Below are 20,773 nucleotides of genomic sequence, written 5' to 3'. Positions count from 1 at the left end.
AAGGAATAGTTCATCCAAAAATGAAAATTTGGTGAAAATGTTTTCACTCTCAGGCCATCCAAGATTTTAAGAATTTAAGACTCATTGTTTTGCTGGCACTTTGTATGGTGCTTCATCGGTTCTTTAAGTCATAGTTCACCCAAAAATGTCAATCTGTCATCATTCACTCACTTTCATGTCTTGTGAAGAAAAGTTTGTGTGTGAGATGTGCGATAAACCAATGTGTTTTGTTTTAGCATGTTTTGTGCACATGAACTTCCATATTTACCACTCTATGTAGTATATAGGAATAAAATCCTAAATTAAATCTGTTCATCATATAAAGTGCCTGATTAATTAATTTTATTTTATGACACCTTTATAACCTTTTTGGATATTTTTATGTTTTGGTTACCTGGACTTTCATTGGAGGGACAGAAACTTCTCAGGTTTGATTTAAAGGTGACCTATTATGCAAAAATCACTTTTATAAGGTGTTTGAACACAATTGTGTGTCCGCAGTGTGTGAAAACAACCATATAAAAATCTGCCTACTCATTTTTTTTACAGTCCCACTACATTATAAACAGTCTCTCATAGCAAGCGATCCCAGATTTCTCCTTACATACACGTCATTGTAGGGAAAAAAAAAGCCCTGCCCATTTGTGATGGTCTCTGCCCTATTAGTATAAATACAGCCCTGAGTGAGAAGCAGCAGTCCGCCATTAGCCTACTGTTTTCTTGCTGTAGCTGCTGGATATACAATGTCAGTGCCAAAGAGGCATTACAAGTGTTGTGTTTTGGGATGCACCAGTGAACATAGGAGTCTTCATAGACTTCCTCCATCTGAGCCACTGAGGACACTGTGGTTAAATTTCATTTTCGAAGGAAATATCCTGAAAAAAAATCATTAAAGTCCCCTATATGTTAAGGAATCAATACCAACGCTTCATGTACGAATGTCAGCTCCAGACAAAGTATGTATCATTGTAAATAGGAATGTGGTAGTTAAAAGTTGCGTATGAAAGCAATGTGAAGTCGACTGCTTGAATTTGCCAAGCTTATAATCACAAGTTATTATTAAGTTTGTAATAGCACACGATGGCACCATGAGACCATCTATATCATTATTTTTATTGTGCCGTGCTCCTCGTCTGTGTAATTCATAAACGCGAATTTATTATGCAATCAGATGACTGACTATTAAACAGACTGCATTTTCTGTAAAGATAACAAGCTTGTACTAATAGTGGAATGTTTATTTGCAAAGGCTAGCACCGGTATTGACAATAAATCTTTTGCATTTATAATAATGAATGACAACTTGTATTGCCATTTTGTAAGTATTATTTATTTAAAGAGTACAGTACAGAACAATAGAGTCATAGAAGTTTATAAAGCAGTACAGAGAGTTAGAGTTCTAGAAGTTTATAAAGCTTTCAAGTTTTACTTATAGGGATAGATCACCCAAAAAGTGAAAATTCTGTAATTAATTACTCACCCTCATGTCGTTCCAAACCTGTAAGACCTTCGTTCATCTTCGGAACACAAATGGAAATATTTTTGATGAAATCCGAGAGGTTGCTGACCCTTCATAGACAGCAATGTAACTGAAATGTTCCCAGGCACAGAAAGATACGTATGTCGTTTTACTCTAGATAATGGCACCTAGGGTGGAGGTGAAGAATTGTTGAATAAAGTCTATGCAGAAAGTATTCTCGTAGCTTCGTAAAATTATGGTTGAACCAATGATGTCACACTGACTATTTTAACGATGTTCTTACTATACCTTTGCTGTAAATCGAATTTCAAAGAAAAATCGAAATCAAAAATATATTAATTTGTGTTCCGAAGATGAATGAATTTGGAATGGCTTGAGGGTGAGTAATTAATGACAGAATTTTCATTTTTGGGTGAACTGTCCCTTTAAGCTTATAGAAATAGACTACTAATGCTAAATAAACAGAAAATAAGTGTTATTTACCCTCTCAGGTCTAGGGGGTTTTGGGGGCCTGGAGAAGTTTTGACATCCCCTGACTTTTGTGCTTTTTTCAGTTGCTTATAAATAGATACATGGCTAAAGTCTAATAACACTGTAATCAGTACAAACTGGGCTACAATAATACGTAAATAGAATGTATGTACATGATTGTGTTTTTGAGAAAACAACGTTTATTCGTGGTTAGTAAAAAACTACAATTTTGAAGTCACTGAAATAAGGTCATAAAACACATACAGAGCATTTGTTCACAAGACTGTCAAACCTGGAGCTTGTAGCCTAGAATTTTTGCTTCAAAATGATGTGAAAATCATCTTGTTTACTCAGTCACAGAAAACAATAGATTAAATTTAACATTTCTAAGACACTTTTTGTTTCAAAATGGCATATATGAGTAGGCGTCAACTATCATGAATATTTGTGTGATTCACTCCTGAGAAGACAAAGACCAGCATAATGAGCTGCATAATGAGCCTTTCAGGCAGGTGAGTGGCCGAGAGGGAAGAGTTACAAGAAAGAATGTGAAGACAATAAATTTATATATTTTTAGTTTTGTAGTTTATTTAGAATATATTTAATTATCCCACAAAATAACTTGAGATTCACTTGCGAGTGGAGTTAAACAGTTTATTAGGAACAATCAAAGCTGACTTTCAAATCTCAATTTTTAGCATCATTGCTCCAGTCACACAATCTTTCAGAAATCATTCTAATATTCTGATTTGTTACTCAAAAAACATTTATTATCATTATTATTATTATTATTAATTTTGAAAAGAGATTATTTTTTTGATTAATTGAAAGAACAGCATCGTTTTTAACATGATTATTGTATTTATCATCACCTGTGTGCTAAATAAGTTTATATATATATATATATATATATATATATATATATATATATATATATATATATATATATATTTATATATATATACACTGACTCCCAGCTTTTGGTGTAGTGTATATTGTTACACCTGGAATAAGACTGGAGTAATGATGCTGAAAATTTAGCTTTGATCACAGGAATATATTAAATTTTAAAATATATTCAAATAGAAAGCAGTTATTTTAAATAGTAAAAATATTTCACAATATTACTGCTTTAGCAAATGCAACTTTCTGTATTCTGGATCAAATAAATGCAGGCTCATGTGTCATGTTGAAATATATAAATGAACGTCACATACCTGGCATTTCCAAAGTGTATATTGTTTATGTGCTCTGAAAGACATACTTTTTTGAAGAGACTTTGAAGAGATGGGAGTGTGTGCCTCGCTTGGTCTTAGTTGTGTTCCAGGTTCCTGAGTGGGCTGCTTATTTGCATTGGCTCGCTTTGCAACAGGTTATTATTTATCTGAAATAAAAAAGCAAGCATGCTGTTTACGCAAATAAACTGCATTATTAACATTATTGTCTGGAAAAAGTCTAACTAGTAAAATGTGTACAAGTTATATGAAAACTAATACAAGTAGATTAATAATAAGAAAGACTTACTCATGTTTATCTCTGCTGGGTCAAGCCACTTCCTTCTTCTTTCTGAGGTAATTCACATCTTAATCCTCTCAGTGGTCTTATTGAGGTGAATTATGTCTTATTCCTCTCAGCGTGAAGCGAACAGTAACATTTAAAAACCGTGAAGTACAGTCTCTTTGTTTGCTCGGATGAGGGCGGTTATCTGCGCTAGCTTCAAGATTATAATAACAATAACGGGCTCTGCGCGTCGCAAGACGGACATTGCGTTGTTTTCATATGGATTACTTTATCACAGAATATTTGTTTTTGGTAGCACTTGCTCAGTTTAAAAGTAGACATGTCAAGCTTTCTATAGATCTCTCTCAAGTCTCTGTGTTGAGTATTCACTGAGTTACAGTTCATTTTAATGACACGTTTCTAAATAAAGATCACCGCAGACCAAGCCTGCAGACAGCGCACTCTGTTTGTTTTCTTTATTTTATAAATGCACAAAGTTTTGTTGTTATTATGTGTGGATACAAATAAACCTAGACCCTTTACAGATTCAATTGATGTATTGCTCTTATCTGTACGACCAAAATTAAAAGTGTAATTTAAGTTCTTTTCGGCGTTATCAGGAGAAAATGCCTCAAAACGCGTATCTGCGATAATCTACTCCACATTATTAAAGAAATCACTTTACATAATAATCAGATGCTGACTAGATCCTTTTCCTCTTTAGTGGTGAAGCTGTTCTCCCCTCTCTTCTTACTTTTTTCTTCTTTCCCTTTGGATGCACACGCTTATCTTCATAACGTTCATCTCTGTTCATCAGTTCATTGCTGTTGCCTCCCATGCCATCAGGTGCTATGAATCCTGGAGACACCCCTAGATCAAGAAGGCAGCCTTTTTGTTATTGAGTCTTGATACAAACAATATCAAGATAATGATAATTCAGAGTTTTTAGACATTTCGAACCATCTGTGAATGTTAGGCTATCAGCCCCCAAAGCATCTGCCGTTGTGGAGAAGCCTGCATTTGCACTTATTTGTCCATTCACAGCAAATGACTCCTGCACTTGACCAGCAGCTTAGAAAACATGGAACAGATAGAAACCATGTTTACCATAAAAACACATACACACAATATTGTACAGTAAAAGACTGATATGCACTGAAGAGTCATTATGATGGTAACACTTTACAATCTGTTAACAGTAGTTAATGCATTAGCATGAATTTTATTAATAGTTTTATAGCATATATTAAGTGCTAATACTAATTTCTAGAAATACTAATGCATTTCAGCATTTCAATTGGTATGAATGAACTTGCTATTTCAGAACCTAAAAGGAGAAATTCTGAAAATCTCTTATATGGAGGATTTAATGCTAGTGTTTAGTGACCAGTGTCAAACTAACACACTTTCACTCAGTCAAAATCCACCAATACACCATTTGGCAATAAAGGAAGTTAATCGTTGTAATATTGAAGTTTTTAGTTTTAACTTTTCATAGAAAATATCTTCTCATTTAGCATTTTTTTATGCATATAACATCGCATATTAAATACCCTTTGCCTTCCACGTGTCATGGCTGAACTGTCACCTCCTGAACTGTTGTTTTCACGTGGCATCCGGCTTGCCTTTTGAATATCGTTGCCTGCATTTTTTTTTTTGCACACTTACACTGAGACGTCATATTTTCACTCTTTTATTGAAGATTGTGGTTTCAATTCCTTTCGTGATACCTTTCTGTGGAAAGCAATATTTGTGTGACAGTCAAAGTATGACAGCCGACACTAGCATAATTTAGTTTAGCTGAAAAAAAACCCCTGCATAACACTAATACATTTTATAGTAAATGCAGCATAGAAACATTGTGAAATGGTAGTTTGTTCCTGATTTTCATGTAGACTGCATGATTCACCTCAAAGTAAGAAGTTATATTCCACAATTTTTATTGTGCACTTCATAGATTCTGCAGAATTAACAGGAGATCCCTTATGAACAAGAAGAGCACTTTTGCATACTTTAAAAAAAAAGAGTAAAAAAAAGAATATAATTAAATATTAACTGAATATGTTATTTTTGGGACACTTAATTTGATGTTATTTGCAATTAAATGAAAATGTATTGTAGTTTAAATTTATATGAATAGCAATTAGTAAAAGTTTATTTTATAGACATAGTTATATAGGACTTGAGTGAGTACACTTTTATATGTAATTTCATAATTACTTCTGTCATCTTTGATATACAGTATGGTTAAAATGTACTGCCGAATGTACTGACAAGCAATTATGGTAAACTAAAATATTTTTCATTTTCTTTGGCTTGACTTTATTAACTTGTATGTTATGTATTGAAATATATTTGTAATTACACATTTGTAATGATCAAATTGCAAATTTGTACATTCAAAATATATTAACTTATAATGGAAGACAAGTCTACCTGTGTGAGTCCAAGCAAGGACACTGACAAGGCACAGCAAGCTGTACTAAGTATTTCTTATTTTTTCTTCCTTACTAATTTCTGTTTTTCCTTGTAATACTCTCAGGTGTAATAATTTCCAACACCTGGAAATTTACTCCTCTATCTTCCATACAATTTCATGCCATTATTCTAAATAAACCTGTCAAAACGTCATCTTGTTGATGTCTTCTGTCCACCAGGTCTACTAGGCAACTTCTTGAAAGAGCTAAACATGTTGCTATCTTCTTTTCTATAGGAAAGCACATTACTGGTAGTCCTTGGTGACTTCAGCATTCACCTAAACTGACTACAACTGACTTCCTAGCTTAGGAGTGTCCACTTCTGGAGGGCCACTGTTCTGCAGAGTTTAGCTTCCAGTCTAATAAAACACATCTTATACAAAGTAATTGAGGTCTTAATATAAGGATTACTAAACTAACTAACTAAGGATTACTATAAACTATAAACCAAGTATATGTTGGGACATGTTAGAGCTAAACTCTGCAGGACATTGGCCCTCCAGTACCAGCACTAGACACCCCTGTACTAGCTCTTCTGGCCTTGTTTGACCTCACAAGATGGCATACTACTGTGACACACAAAGCAGGCAAGGAGCCAGACCTCATCCTAACACGTAACCAGACAACCATTTTGTTACCCTGACCACATCTTTCCTACCTCTCCAGTTCTCCACTTTGTCTTCAGGCTCACCACAGGCTCCTCCTGCTTTTGCTGTTACCACCATAACCTCCACTCTTTCCCTATGCTTTTCCTCTGTGTGGTCTCTGCATTCCTCTCCCCCACTAACCAGTTCTCTGCTCTTGTTTTCAATAAAACAACAGACGCTCTGTGTTCTACCTTAACATACTGCCTTGAGAACATTTTCCCTTTCACATCCAGGCCAGCACGTGTGACACCTCCAGTCCCTGGCTACCAGATGCTCTTTGTGACCACAGAACCAAGCTCAGAGCTGCTGAGAAATTGGGCCCAGCTGGCCCAAGCATGTATTAATCTCTCATGTCTTCTTTCCCCTATAGTGTCTCTATTGTCATGGTCATTTATTTCCAAAACTCCTCTCTATTCTGTCCCCATCCACTTCATTCCACCTCTTCTATAACTGCTGATGACTTTGCCAGCTATTTCACCAATAAGGGAGCAGCCATCAGCAACCAGTTCTCTGCACCACTTACCCACAAATCCAACCTTCATCCATACACATTCCTCTCTTCTCTTCCATCTCTCCCCTCATTGAAAATGAGGTCTCTAAGGTCCTCTTAGACCTAATCCCCTCCCACCTTTTACAAGAGATCTCACCAGCATTGCTTCCCCCTTGACTCACAACATAAACATCCATTACTACTGGCAGATTTCCTACCACATTTAAGGCTAGGGTAACATCATTGCTCAAAAAACCAATGCTCAATCCTAGTTTTCTGTCAGAAACTCTTGAAAGAGTTGGATTCAGTCTCTGCTTTCTCTCACAGCACAATATACTTGACATCAAGTCTTGCTTCAAAAGTGATCATTCCTCTGAGATCCTGACCTGCTGATAGTTTCTGAAACTCTTCGGCTGGCAAGAAGAAGCTGTTTTATTCATATAGTGCAATTCTCAGCTTAAGGTTGCTTTACATTTCAGGTACATTTCACAGGTAATAAAAAAACTGAATTAATACAATAAACACACATGCAAAAAAAAAAAAAAAACACATATATCGAAAGTACAAATTCCAGATTATCTAAGCTACATTTCAAACATGTTTTTAGATATAAGATCTTCAAAATGACCTTCGACTTATAGTAACCAAGATCTAGTAATCGACAAAGGGCCAAGTTCAGATGATCTAAGAGAACGAGTCGGGAGTGGGGTAAGGCAAAAATAATTCGGACAAATAGTGAGGGGCAGGACTAATTAAAGCCTTAAACTCCAATCTGTCCTTATTTTACTAGACCTTTCTGCTGTCTTTGACACTGTTGACCACCAGATCTTCATGTTCAACCTTTCGGACTTGGACATCACAGGTACAGTACTTTAGTGACTTTAGTCTTACCTCAAAGACAGACCTTTAGGTTTCATGGAGAGGAAACATGACTGAGTCACTGGGGTCCCTCAAGGTTCAGTGCTTGCACCTCTTCTGAAGGAGTGCCATGTGCAGCTAAACCTTGCAAAGACATCACTTCCTGTAATCACTGCAAACCTGTCAGTTGAATGTAGTGTTACCGGGCAACTAGGGTCCACAACACTAACACCAACCAAGACAGCAAGGAACATGGAGGTACTTTTTGACGAGCAGCTAAGTGTAGGTTGACATTTTACAGAATTAGGAAATTCAGGCCCTTCCTATCTGAATATGTACTGTAGCACAGATCTTCGTCCAAGCTCTTCAAAACTGGACTGCTGCAATGCTATACTGGCAGGCCTTCTAGCCAGCATGACTAAACCTATGCAAATGATCCAGTGTAGCGTATCAGACCCAAACCAGACAAATTAAAGATTCGATCGGGAGCATGGTTGAAACACGAGGAGCTGAATTCCACAGAAAGGCAAAAGGATGTTGTAAATCAACTCCTAGCACCACAGTCTGAAGCAAGATAACCAACCAACTCTTTCACATAACAGCTTTCAACATTAACACCATAAGAACAATTATTGACAATCTCAATTCAGAGAAGAGATTGTCAAATTTGGGGCAAGTAATCCAGATTGATGGTCAAAGAGATGCACAGCCTGACCATCATATGTAAACCCATGAGAGTAAACAAGATCGTTGGATTGACTTCCCCCACCTAGCAGAACCAGACTGAAATTCCTAAGGGGACCTTTTACCTCTGGTCTTCACAGAACATCCTTATGTCAAAGAAAAGCAGAGAAACTGTCTTCACCTTAATTTTGTGTTCATATACAGAGGAAGGAATCTAAAGGAATATCAGTCCATTGTTTAACTATGAAATCATGTTTCTATTCGCTTATTGTGTATCTTCTGCCCTCGGTTGAGTGTGTGGCTACTCAGCCTATGCAGCGAGCTAAACATTCATTAAGAGAAGGTGTGGCTCCAGGAATGACAGGACACAGTTTTCTTCTTAGTGCCTTTACTAAAGACCTCTCTTTTCTGATTTTGTAAAACTGTAAACATACAAGCAAATTTTGTAAAAAATTAATCATTTAACAAACCATGACACATTGCTGTGGATTTTAATGCTGGAAGTGATAAGAATTCAAGATATAAGAATCACAAGATTACATTTTTAAGTAATTCAGTTTGTGTCAATTTGCCACCATGAGGTTGCAGAATATACAGCAGTCAATTGCAGTTTCAGTACACAGATTGACAGGCAGTTCAAAATACTGTTCGACATATTTATAATCCCAAAATTTATTTACTGCTACTGTAGAAGAAAGTTATACATTTGTTTCTTTTTTCACTATTCTGTAAAGGTGTAACAGGTCTTTCCTTTTTGGATAAATTTAGTAGAACATGAACTCAGCAAGCCTTGGTCAAAGCTACACAGGAAAAACAAAAGCTACTTGTTTTACTTTGACAACCTATATGTACAACTTGACGATCTGTGTTGTGTAAAAAACAGTGCTGACATTGACTTATAAGAAACTGTGCAACCACATACCAAACAGAAGCTAGCAACATTAGCTTGACTTAGATCACAAACATCTTTTTGCTTGTAAGAGTCAAAATAACCTCTTAAGTAACAGAACTTTTAGAAAAACAAAATTGGCCATTTATTACTTACAGATTATGGCATGTCAAAGCTTCCAAAAGATATAAGGGGTCTGAGAGGAGTGTAGCATGTCAACACCTCTGGACATTTTCTCACACTGCGTGTAACAAACTTTTTTCCTGCTGCCTCAACACATCACCAACAGAGCGCAGTCATAGTGAATGCAAAATATAATCGAAGAAGAACCCCCAAAAAACTAAAAGAGATACTGACCCCTAGTGGAAAAATAAAGAAATGCACTAGCGAACTAATACAATTCTATTGAACATAGAGGGACAGAATACTCCCCGCCTGACATCTGTAGAATGTCATCCATAACTAGCATGTAAATACAGATAAAATACCTGATTCTAAGTACTGTCCTTAGACACCAATAACACAACCTCACTTATAGGTCTTATGTAGCATCTGAGTTCACCCTTGCGGAAAATCTTCACCTCTATTTTCCTGACAAGTCCATCCTCGCTTGGGAAGATTTTGGTGATGAGACCAAGTGGCCAGTTGTTCCTATGTTCAAGTACCTCCTTTAGCAGAACAACATCTCCTGTTTGTAGATTTGGTTTTACGGCTTTCCATTTGCGGCGGTTCTGAAGTCCTGAAATGTATTCCCTTTGCCATCGGCTCCAGAAAACATTGGCGAGGTATTGCACGCGCCTCCATTACGCTCTGAAAAGATCCCTGCTTTCAAACTGACCTGGTGGGACTGGTGGGGTTGCAACTTTTTGTGTGAGTAGCATGGCAGGGGTAAGAATGGCTGGGTTTTCTGGATCTGTAGAAACTGCTGTGAGCGGACGGGCATTCACTATTGCAGTGACTTCAGCCATTAATGTCACTAATATCTCATGAGTAAGTTTTGCATTTCTATGTTCTAGGAGCATTGCATCGAGGATTTTGCGTGTGACCCCAATCATGCGCTCCCAGGAGCCACCCATATGAGATGCATGTGGGGGGTTGAAATGCCATTTGCAGCCAGAATCTTTGAGAAAGCTGTGAAGTTTGCATTGACAGCCCCGTTTGTCTATTTGCAGTTCTTTGCAGGCACTCACAAAATTTGTCCCACAATCGGATCTGAGAAGTTTGACTGCACCCCTGATGGCGAAGAAACGACGCAGGGCATTGATGAACGACGACGTGTCCATCGATTGTATAGTTTCAATGTGAATGGCATGTGTGCTCATACATGTGAATATGACTGCCCATCGCTTAGCATCCACTTGCCCACCACGTGTTCTTCTGACTGTGACAGGCCAGGGGCCGAACACATCAAGGCCTACATGTGTGAAAGGAGGGTCCGTGGACAGCCTGTCCTCTGGTACCTCAGCCATGATCTGTTCCTGTTGTCTGCCCCTTAGTTTGCGGCATGTGACACAATTGAATATCACTCTGCTTATTGCTCTTTTACCTCCCACAATCCAAAACCTGACTGCCCCTTCAGTAAAATGTCTGCCCTGGTGGCATACTTTCCTGTGGAAGTGTTTTATAATGAGCTGGGCAAGGTGGTGCTTTCCAGGGATGAGTATGGGATTTGTTTCGTCCGATGTCAACTGTCCACGTTTTAGTCTCCCACCCACTCTGAGGATTCCATTAGTGTCGACAATAGGGCTCAGTTTGCTAAGTGGGCTTGAGTTTTTAAGGGGCACACCTTTTTCAACTTGCCTTATGTCCTCTGCGTAAACTTCTCTTTGAACAGTGTGAATGATAGTGTTCTTGGCTTGGTTGAGTTGTTTTTCAGTTAAATGTTCATTACAGCTGTGCCAGCCATGACAGGAGCTCTCTGTGCTCGGCTTAAATGACTGGGCAATGTGCTGGAGTTTGGATATAGCTTTAAGTAGTGCATTCCAACTCGAAAACCTTTCAAATCTGACACTACTGAGTCTATCCCTTGAGAGAGTGGTGGCACATGTAGTGACCTCAGGTCGCAGTTCATTGTCAGTCTCTGGGTCCACAAGATCAAACAACTCTGCCTGTGGTTGACTCTTTCCTAAATTTGAAAGGAAAGTGGGTCCACTGATCCATGTGGAATTAGAGAGCTGCTCAGCGGGTAGTGCTCATGTGGCATGATCAGCAGGATTTAAATGAGTGGGCACGTAATGCCACTGGTGAGCTTGTGTGAAGCGCCTAATACGTTCCACTCTGTTGTGCACATAAACGTGAAAGCGTCTCTTTTTGTTAAAGATGTAACCGAGCACTACTTTGGAGTCGGTGTAGAAGCTCACCTGTTCGACTGCGATGTCTAGCTCCTCCAGGACTAACTCGGCCCTCAACAGCCAGGACTGCTGCGCAAAGTTCAAGTCTGGGTATAGTGATGTCTGGTTTTGGGGAAAGTCGTGCTTTGCCGAGAAGGAAACCCACTTCACTGTGCCCATCTCTATCTGTGAGTTTGAGGTAAGCAACAGCGCCCACTGCCTTAGTGGAGGCATCACAAAAAACATGGATCTCCTTTGTTAGAGCTGCAAATAGTGGTATTGAGGTGTACATTCTGGGAATTTCAAGTTGTTGTAGATATTTGAGGGAGTCTTTCCATTGTTGCCACTGTTGTAATTTGTCTTTGGGCAATTCGGTGTCCCATTCACAAATGTCAGTGGAAATGTCTCTCAGTATGGCCCTGCCTTCTACAATGACTGGGACAGCAAAGCCAAGCGGGTCGAACACACTATTAATGACTGACAGCACTCCCCGTTTAGTGAAGGGCTTTTGATTGACTGTTACCTGAAACTTAAACAGGTCTGTGGACAGGTCCCAGCCCAAGCCTAAGCTGCGTTGCATGGGTGGGGTAGTCTGCCCGAGGTCAAGGCCCTGCATGTCCGTTGCAAGGTCCTCACTTGGAAAAGCACTTGTGATGATAGGACAGTTGGATGAGATTTTGTGCAGGCGTATGTTACACTGAGCCAGCATCTTCTGAACTCTACAGAGAATGTCAATGGCCTCATCTGTGGAAGAGAATGATTTCAGTCCATCATCTACATAAAAGTGACGTTCAATGAACTCTCTTGCATCACTGCCGTATTCCCTTTCTCCCTCCATCGCTGACCGTTTCAGTCCATAAATAGCCACGGATGGGGAGGGGCAGTTCCCAAAAACGTGTACTCTCATCCTGAATTCCTGCACTTCTCCATCCAGATCATGGTTTTTGAACCACAAGAAACAAAGGTAGTCGCGGTGGTCCTCTCTAACCAGAAAGTTATGAAACATTTGCTCCACGTCTGCCATGACTGCGTATGGGTCAGACCTGAAACGCATCAGAACTCCCACAAGAGTGTTATTGAGATCTGGTCCTTTTAGTAGCACGTCATTGAGAGAAACATTGCTGCATTGAGCACTCGAATCGAAAACTACCCTAATTTTCCCTGGCTTTTGATGGTGGTAAACTCCAAAACTAGGGAGATACCAGCATTCCTGGTCTGGAGTAAGAGCAGGAGCTGGTTCTGCATGGCCCTTACTGAAGATTTTGTCCAAAAACTTAACATAGTGCTCCCTCATTTCAGGTTTCCTTTTGAGCGTTTTGCGAAGTGACATTAAACGACTGAGGGCCTGGTCCCTGTTGTTGGGCAAACGCTGTCTGGGGGTGCGGAATGGGAGTGGAGCTACCCAATTATTCGCATCATCTTTTGCAAAGTCTTTGTGCATAATGTTCAAGAACAAAGCATCTTCTGCCGAAAGTGCCACTTTGTCATCATCTGCTGTTTGCTGGAAAATGCGTCTGCCCAATTCAACTTGTGTCTTATCAAGTGTATGACAGCTTTCTGTGTATTTGTCTTTGATATAGATTTTGTTTTCACAGGGGCTGAGGAAGGTAGGGCGGCCGTTGTTAAGAACGTTTGTCTTAAAATAGTTCACTGTGGGTTTGTGGGCACCTGAGAGGCAGACATCACCTATAACTACCCATCCCAGATCAAGGCGTTAAGCATAAGGCGCACTGTTTGGACCATTCACCTGACTGCGGACCTTGTGAGCTTGGATGATTTCCCTGCCCAAGAGGAGAAGGATTTCTGCTGATGGGTCCAGAGGAGGAATCTGCGAAGCGATCGCCTGTAGATGAGGGTGAGCCAACACAGCCTCAGAGGTGGGAATCTCGTCCCTGTTATCTGGAATCTGATCACATTCTGTTAGTATAGGCAGCAGCATGGACACTTTTCCATTCACATCCTCAATAACAAAGTCACTAGCTCTGCGCCCTCCAGTCTCTGATAAACCAGCGCATGTTTTCATGGTGTATGGGAGTATGGTACCTTTTACATTAAACATGTCAAAGAAGGCAGACCTGGCTAAGGATGAATTGCTTTGATCATCTAACATGGCATACATCGTCCTTTTCTCTTCAGGGGATGTGCGGGGATACACGTTGACTAAGCAAATCTTAGAGCAGGATTTACCTTTGAGACCTTGGCCACACACTTCTGTGCAACTGGTCGTAGTTACAGGGCTTGGGGAATCGGACTCCCCGCCGTGGTTCTGAGGCAGAGGGTTAGAGTCTTTAGGTATCCACGGAGGTGGACCAGCATGCATGGCGGACACGTGCACATTACTATTACATTTTAAGCATTGGATAATGGCTTTACAGTCTTTAGCTCTGTGACTTGTGGAGGAACAACACCTATAACAAATAGCGTGTTCTTTGAGAATACCTTTTCTCTCATCCAGTGTTTTTGACCTAAATCCCCTGCATTTAGCGAGTGAATGGGGCTTGTGGTGAATAGGACATTGCTTGTCTGGATTGAGAACGGATGTTTGAGCTGTGGCGTTTGTTTGACTGATATCTGTTTTGTTTACCGTAACAGGGACTCTTTATCTGGTTGGTTTTACCGGTGTCTTGTCAACCTTTGGATCTACTATGTTTGAACTTTGTAACATAAAGCTAGGGTCTGTTTTCATTTCAGCGTAGTCATTTACAAACTGAACAAAATATGAGAAAGGTGGGTAAACTGCACCATTGTCTCTTTTGTATTTTGTCCCTTGTTTCAACCATGACTCCTGGAGTCCATAAGGGAGCTTTTCAACTATCGGGTTTATCCCCCTTGGGGTGTCAAGAAAGCTAAGGCCTGGCAGATAACTTTCACTTTGTGCATACTCTAACTCTAGCAGAAGATCTGCAAGCTCCTGCAGCAGGTGAGTGTCTTTATTGGATATCTTTGGAAAAGTCTGTAAGCGTTGGAAGAGTGACGCTTCGACTACCTCTGGAGAGCCATAACTCTTGTAACTTCGCTGCCACAAACGTTGGAGGCCTGCTTGTGGGTTGTTCACATGGACCGCCCTGATCCTCAGAGCGTGTTGAAGTGACTCCCCGCTGAGCCACTTGGTTAGAAGGTCAAGCTCTTCGCTGGGCTTAAGGTGAAGGCCTTCTATGGCATTGCAGAAGATGGACTTCCAGGACAAGTAGGACTCAGGACGGTTGTCGAAAACCTTGAATCCCGCTGTCAGCAGATCACGGCGTGCTAGATAGGCTGCTAGATCCGACAGTTCAGTTTGTGGAGTCACTGAAGGTCTAGGCTGGGGTGAAAAGTCCATTTTTATGTGTGTAGGAGGGTGCTTCAGCTGCTCCCTGTCTACAAGATCAGTGAGATGTTCACCTGGAGAGGAAGCGACTGGTGTTTGGCTCTGTTGTAGATGGTGAGAGTCGTTATGACTGACCAGTTGTCTTGTGTCAGGCTTTTCTTCTTCTTTCACTTGCAAACTGAAGTTGGTGAAGTGAGCATTCACATAGTCTCGAGCACGTCTAATGGAAGGAGGCGTCTTAGGGGAGATGCCTTGCTCACTGAGGTCGATGGCGTGGTGCTCCTCGTCAGCTGCCGCTTCCAGAACATAAGCTGCAGCAAGCGCTGCTTCAGCCTCACCCTCCTTCATCAGAGCGTTTAGCGTTGCCTCGATGCGCGCCTTTTCAACCTCCATGTCGATCTGGCGTTTGGCGTACTGTGCTCTGGCACGGGCAGCTTCTGCATCTGCTCGGGCTCGTGCTGCGGCTTGGCTGGTGGACGAACGGCGCGAAGAACGTGAGCAGCACTCCGACCGGGCCACCATCTGGGACATAGGCGGTGTAGCTTCAGACTGAGACATCTTGGGTGCTTAATAGGTAGGTAATCTTTTTACTCTTCTGCCCTCGGTTGAGTGTGTGGCTACTCAGCCTATGCAGCGAGCTAAACATTCAGTAAGAGAAGGTGTGGCTCCAGGAATGACAGGACACAGTTTTCTTCTTAGTGCCTTTACTGAAGACCTCTCTTTTCTGATTTTGTAAAACTGTAAACACACAAGCAAATTTTGTAAAAAATTAATCATTTAACAAACCAAGACACATTGCTGTGGATTTAAATGCTGGAAGTGATAAGAATTCAAGATATAAGAATCACAAGATTACATTTTTAAGTAATTCAGTTTGTGTCAATTTGCCACCATGAGGTTGCAGAATATACAGCAGTCAATTGCAGTTTCAGTACACAGATTGACAGGCAGTTTAAAATACTGTTCGACATATTTATAATCCCAAAATTTATTTACTGCTACTGTAGAAGAAAGTTATACATTTGTTTCTTTTTTCACTATTCTGTAAAAGTATAACAGGTCTTTCCTTTTTAGTTAAATTTAGTAGAACATGAAGTCAGCAAGCCTTGGTCAAAGCTACACAGGAAAAACAAAAGCTACTTGTTTTACTTTGACAACCTATATGTACCATTGACGATCTGTGTTGTGTAAAAAACAGTGCTGACATTGACTTATAAGAAACTGTGCAACCACATACCAAACAGAAGCTAGCAACATTAGCTTGACTTAGATCACAAACATCTTTTTGCTTGTAAGAGTCAAAATAACCTCTTAAGTAACAGAACTTTTAGAAAAAACAAAAATTGGCCATTTATTACTTACAGATTATGGCATGTCAAAGCTTCCCAAAGATGTAAGGGGTCTGAGAGGAGTGTAGCATGTCAACACCTCTGGACATTTTCTCACACTGCGTGTAACAAACTTTTTTCCTGCTGCCTCAACACATCACCAACAGAGCGCAGTCATAGTGACTTTCCTCCTGTTGGTAGAGGACTGCATACACGCAAGGTCATCAGACCACACCGCCTACGTTAACGGAAACGGATGACTGGGAACGCTGGCGCGTCTGGCTGCCGCTCCTCTCTCCGGTTTTATTGATTTTAACGTTTATTGGACTATTCTGAGTGTTAAAAGAGAGTTTTTTGAGCTCTGGAAGTTCCCTCTTAATATACACACAATTGCTATGCGGAACTACGTTTTAATCTTCGGATTGTTGTTTTTATTTTTGAACCATATCTGCTGGAATCAACTTTTCTGTTGCCGGGATCACGATACACGTTATCACAAGATTGCCGTTGGTGTGGATCCTTCCCTCATGGCTTTAAGGTACGCTGCTTGCAATCTGCTGAGCCTAAGAAGGAACTTTTATTTAACGAAGGACACCTATGAACTTTGCCGTAATGTCGGAATACTTCGACCACCGCGATACATACATCGAGCGTCAAGGCACAAGTTTATCCATGACGCGTCAGACTGCTTCTCTGTGCCGGTATTTCAACGTAAAACCAACAGACTTCGGTGCAGTGGGGTGAATGTTAACAATCTGTTAACGCTTAAACGCGTGGAGCTTTCTCCGTCACTACCTTTGCAAACCAGCCTAGTGAAATCGGCCCTTTTTAACGCACGCTCTGTTAACAATAAGGCGCTGTTGTTGTCAGATATTATCATCGAAAACAAACTGGACTTGGTCTGTTTGACGGAAACATGGCATAGACAATCTGATGGGCTTGTGCTTAATGAACTTACTCCATCTGGCTATGGTTTGTTCGATTCCCCGCTACCCTCTGGCAGGGGTGGGGCACTTATTGTGTTGTATAATCAACAATTCACTATAAGTCCTGTGGTCACTCCTCAGTTTAATTTATTTGAATGTCTTGGGCTGAGTGTCTCTGTGCCCATCTCGACTGTCATAGCCGTAGTCTACAGACCTCCTAAGACTGCTGAACACTTTTTAACTGAATTTGCTGGTTTTCTGTCTATGTTGTGTCTTAAGTTTGAAAGAACTCTTATCCTAGGGGGACTTTAACATCCACATGGACAAAAAAGACTCTGTAATGACTAAGGACTTTGTGTCTTTATTGGAATGTTTTGATTTGAAGCAACATGTGGATTGCTCCACACATATTAAGGGGCACACCTTAGATCTGGTTATCACTCATGGATCATTCTTATCACAGTTTTCTGTCACGGATTTAGGATTGTCTGACCATTTTGCTATTCTTTTTAGCATAGAACTGTCGCATACTAACATTTACCCTTTCCGTACTGTAAATTATAGCAATTGGAAATCCATTGATCTCAATGACTTCTCTGCTTTTATTGAATCTTCCTTAAGTGGCCTTACTTTATCAGACCCTCTGGAGGTCAACATCTCTCTGTTAAATACTGTTCTTTTGTCTGGTTTGGACTTATTTGCACCGATGAAATCCCAGTCTGTGGCCTTTGTACGATCTGCTCCCTGGTATAATGGTGAGCTGCGCTCTAGGAAGGCAGCGGGTCGTAAGCTGGAGCGTAAGTGGCGTACCTCTGGCCTGAATGTTCATTATCAAGCTTGGAAAGACCACTTACTTAAATATAAGGCAGAGATTGTATCTGTCAGATCTCAGTATTTCTCTCAGATAATTGATAATAATCAAAATAACCCCAAAAAATTGTTTCATACCATTAACAAACTGTTCAAAGGTAACAGGTCCTCCAATGTACCTGCCTCAGATCAGCTTTGTAATGGATTTCTTGATCATTTTAGTTCCAAAATTGCTAATGCACGCAAATCTATTACATCTGTTGCGTCTGCTTCTGCTCCTAGTATCCCTAAATTTTGCGGCACTTTTTTCTCAAATTTTAGCTTACTTGATCCTGTCTCTCTGGGTAATGTGGTTTCACAAATGAAAGTTGCCACTTCCATAGTTGATCCAATACCCACCTGCCTGTTTAAATCATGTTTTGCATCACTATACCCAGTCGTCTTGAGTATAATAAATGACTCACTGAACACGGGTGTTGTACCTGCTGCACTCAAAATTGCTGCTGTAACACCTGTACCAAAAAAGCCCAACGTAGACTGGGTAAACATCAATAATTTTCGTCCCATCTCCAATTTGCCTTTTTTGGCTAAAGTACTTGAGCGAATTGTGGCCTCTCAGTTAAATACTCATCTTACTTTGCACAATCTTTTTGAGCCCCTCCAATCTGGCTTCCGCAAACTGCATAGTACTGAAACAGCATTGGTTAAAGTCACCAATGATTTGTTAATTGCTGCTGACTCTGGCTCTTTGTCAATCCTGATTTTACTCGATCTCAGCGCAGCTTTTGACACTGTAGACCATTCTCTTTTACTCTCTCGATTGGAAAAAGTTTTTGGTGTTACTGACACTGCTTTAAATTGGTTCAAGTCTTATCTATCAGATCGTAGGCAGTTTGTGTCCCTGGGTGGTTGCAGGTCCAATATTGGCTCAGTGCAATTTGGTGTTCCACAGGGTTCAGTTTTGAGTCCCTTACTTTTTAGTATGTACATTTTCCCCCTTGGGCTATTTCTAAGATCCCTTGTTCTTAAGTTTAATTTTTATGCAGATGACACTCAGATTTATTTTCACTCAAAACCTGGTGATAATTCGGCTGTTGCCTTTCTTGAACATTGCATATTGGAGGTAAAAATATGGATGTCTCAAAATTTTCTTTGTCTCAACAGTGACAAGACTGAGGTTATGCTGATTGGTTCACCCCATCAAATACGTAAAGCTAATATCTTAAATTTAAAGATGGATGGGTCTATTATGGAGTTTCAAGCAAAATTAAAAAATCTGGGGGTGATATTTGATTCAAACTTAACTTTTGATCCTCATGTTCAGAACATGGTTAAAGTATCATTTTTTCACCTTAGAAACATTGCAAGACTACGTCCCATGTTGTCTTTTTCAGTGGCTGAAAAACTGATCAATACGTTTGTCTTTTCTCGAATAGACTACTGTAATGCTTTGCTCGCGGGGGTCTTGAAATCTACTTTAGGCAGATTGCAGTATGTTCAAAACGCAGCTGCCAGAGTCCTGACAAGTTCCAGGACAAGTGAGCACATCTCTCCAGTCTTGGAGTCCTTGCACTGGCTTCCGGTCAGGTTTCGCGTTGATTTTAAAATTCTTATGCTTACCTACAAGGCCCTGCATGGTTTAGCTCCAGAATATCTGACTGAACTTTTAAACTGTCTACACCCCAATGCACAATCTTTGTTCATCGGATTCTGGCTTTTTAACTATTCCTGTAACTCGTTTACGCTCTATGGGTGACCGGGCCTTCTCTTCTGTGGCTCCTAAACTCTGGAACTCTCTTCCTACTGAAATCAGACAGGCTGAATCCCTTAGTATTTTTAAATGTTCTCTTAAAACGTATTTTTTCCGGTTAGCATATATGTGATATGTTTCCCTGATGGTCAATCTCAATGTATTTTTATTTGTTTTTTATTGATTCTTCTTTTATATGCCTTGGTAAAGCGCTTTGAGATGTAACTTTTAAAGGCGCTATAGAAAAATAAAGTGTATTATTATTATTATTATAGTGAATGCAAAATATAATCGAAGAAGAACCCCCAAAACACTAAAAGAGATACTGACCCCTAGTGGGAAAATAAAGAAATGCACTAGCGAACTAATACAATTCTATTGAACATAGAGGGACAGAATAGTGTATGTCTTTTTAATAACTATTGAATAGCTTAAGTATTCATATTCATGTTTAGTATGTGTGTGTTTGAATCTTCTTGCTTGAAACGTTTCTGACCATCAGTTATTTGTCAAATGTATCATATTCTTATCATAGGAATCATGTCCAAAATTATACCCTGCAAGAGCGGGAAAATTTGGACCACGTGATTGATAAGATAAAATATGATTTATGAATGGGTAGGACAAACATCGCAACACCCCGAGCAAAGACGATATCTAATTGGTCAAGACAACATTTGAGGTGTGGCCAAAAGGCCAGTTTAAATACTCAGGACACCATTAAATTTAGCTTTTTAGCCTGCTTTTAGCTTTTGCTTTTAGTCGTGCTTTTAGTCATCACTTTTAGCGTTCTTTGAGCACGGTTCCAGCATGCTTCGGCCTGCAC

The 20,773-nt window shown here is 40.0% G+C and overlaps 1 protein-coding gene across 1 annotated transcript; it reads right to left on the bottom strand.

The window, feature by feature from the left end:
* Nucleotides 1-14,386: 14,386 nt before the first annotated feature.
* On the bottom strand, nt 14,387-16,632 carry LOC122139722. Its single transcript, XM_042738838.1, has 2 exons — nt 16,496-16,632; nt 14,387-15,871 (listed from the first exon to the last, which is right to left on the bottom strand). Exon 2 carries the CDS (start codon nt 15,689-15,691, stop codon nt 14,426-14,428), a length of 1,266 nt encoding a protein of 421 aa, XP_042594772.1. The 5' UTR covers nt 15,692-15,871; nt 16,496-16,632; the 3' UTR covers nt 14,387-14,425.
* Nucleotides 16,633-20,773: the final 4,141 nt, after the last annotated feature.

The sequence above is a fragment of the Cyprinus carpio genome, chromosome B15, assembly GCF_018340385.1.
Source record: "Cyprinus carpio isolate SPL01 chromosome B15, ASM1834038v1, whole genome shotgun sequence".
NCBI lineage: Eukaryota > Metazoa > Chordata > Actinopteri > Cypriniformes > Cyprinidae > Cyprinus > Cyprinus carpio.
Note: the sequence above shows the minus strand (reverse complement) of the source record. Positions and strands in the feature narration are given on the sequence as shown.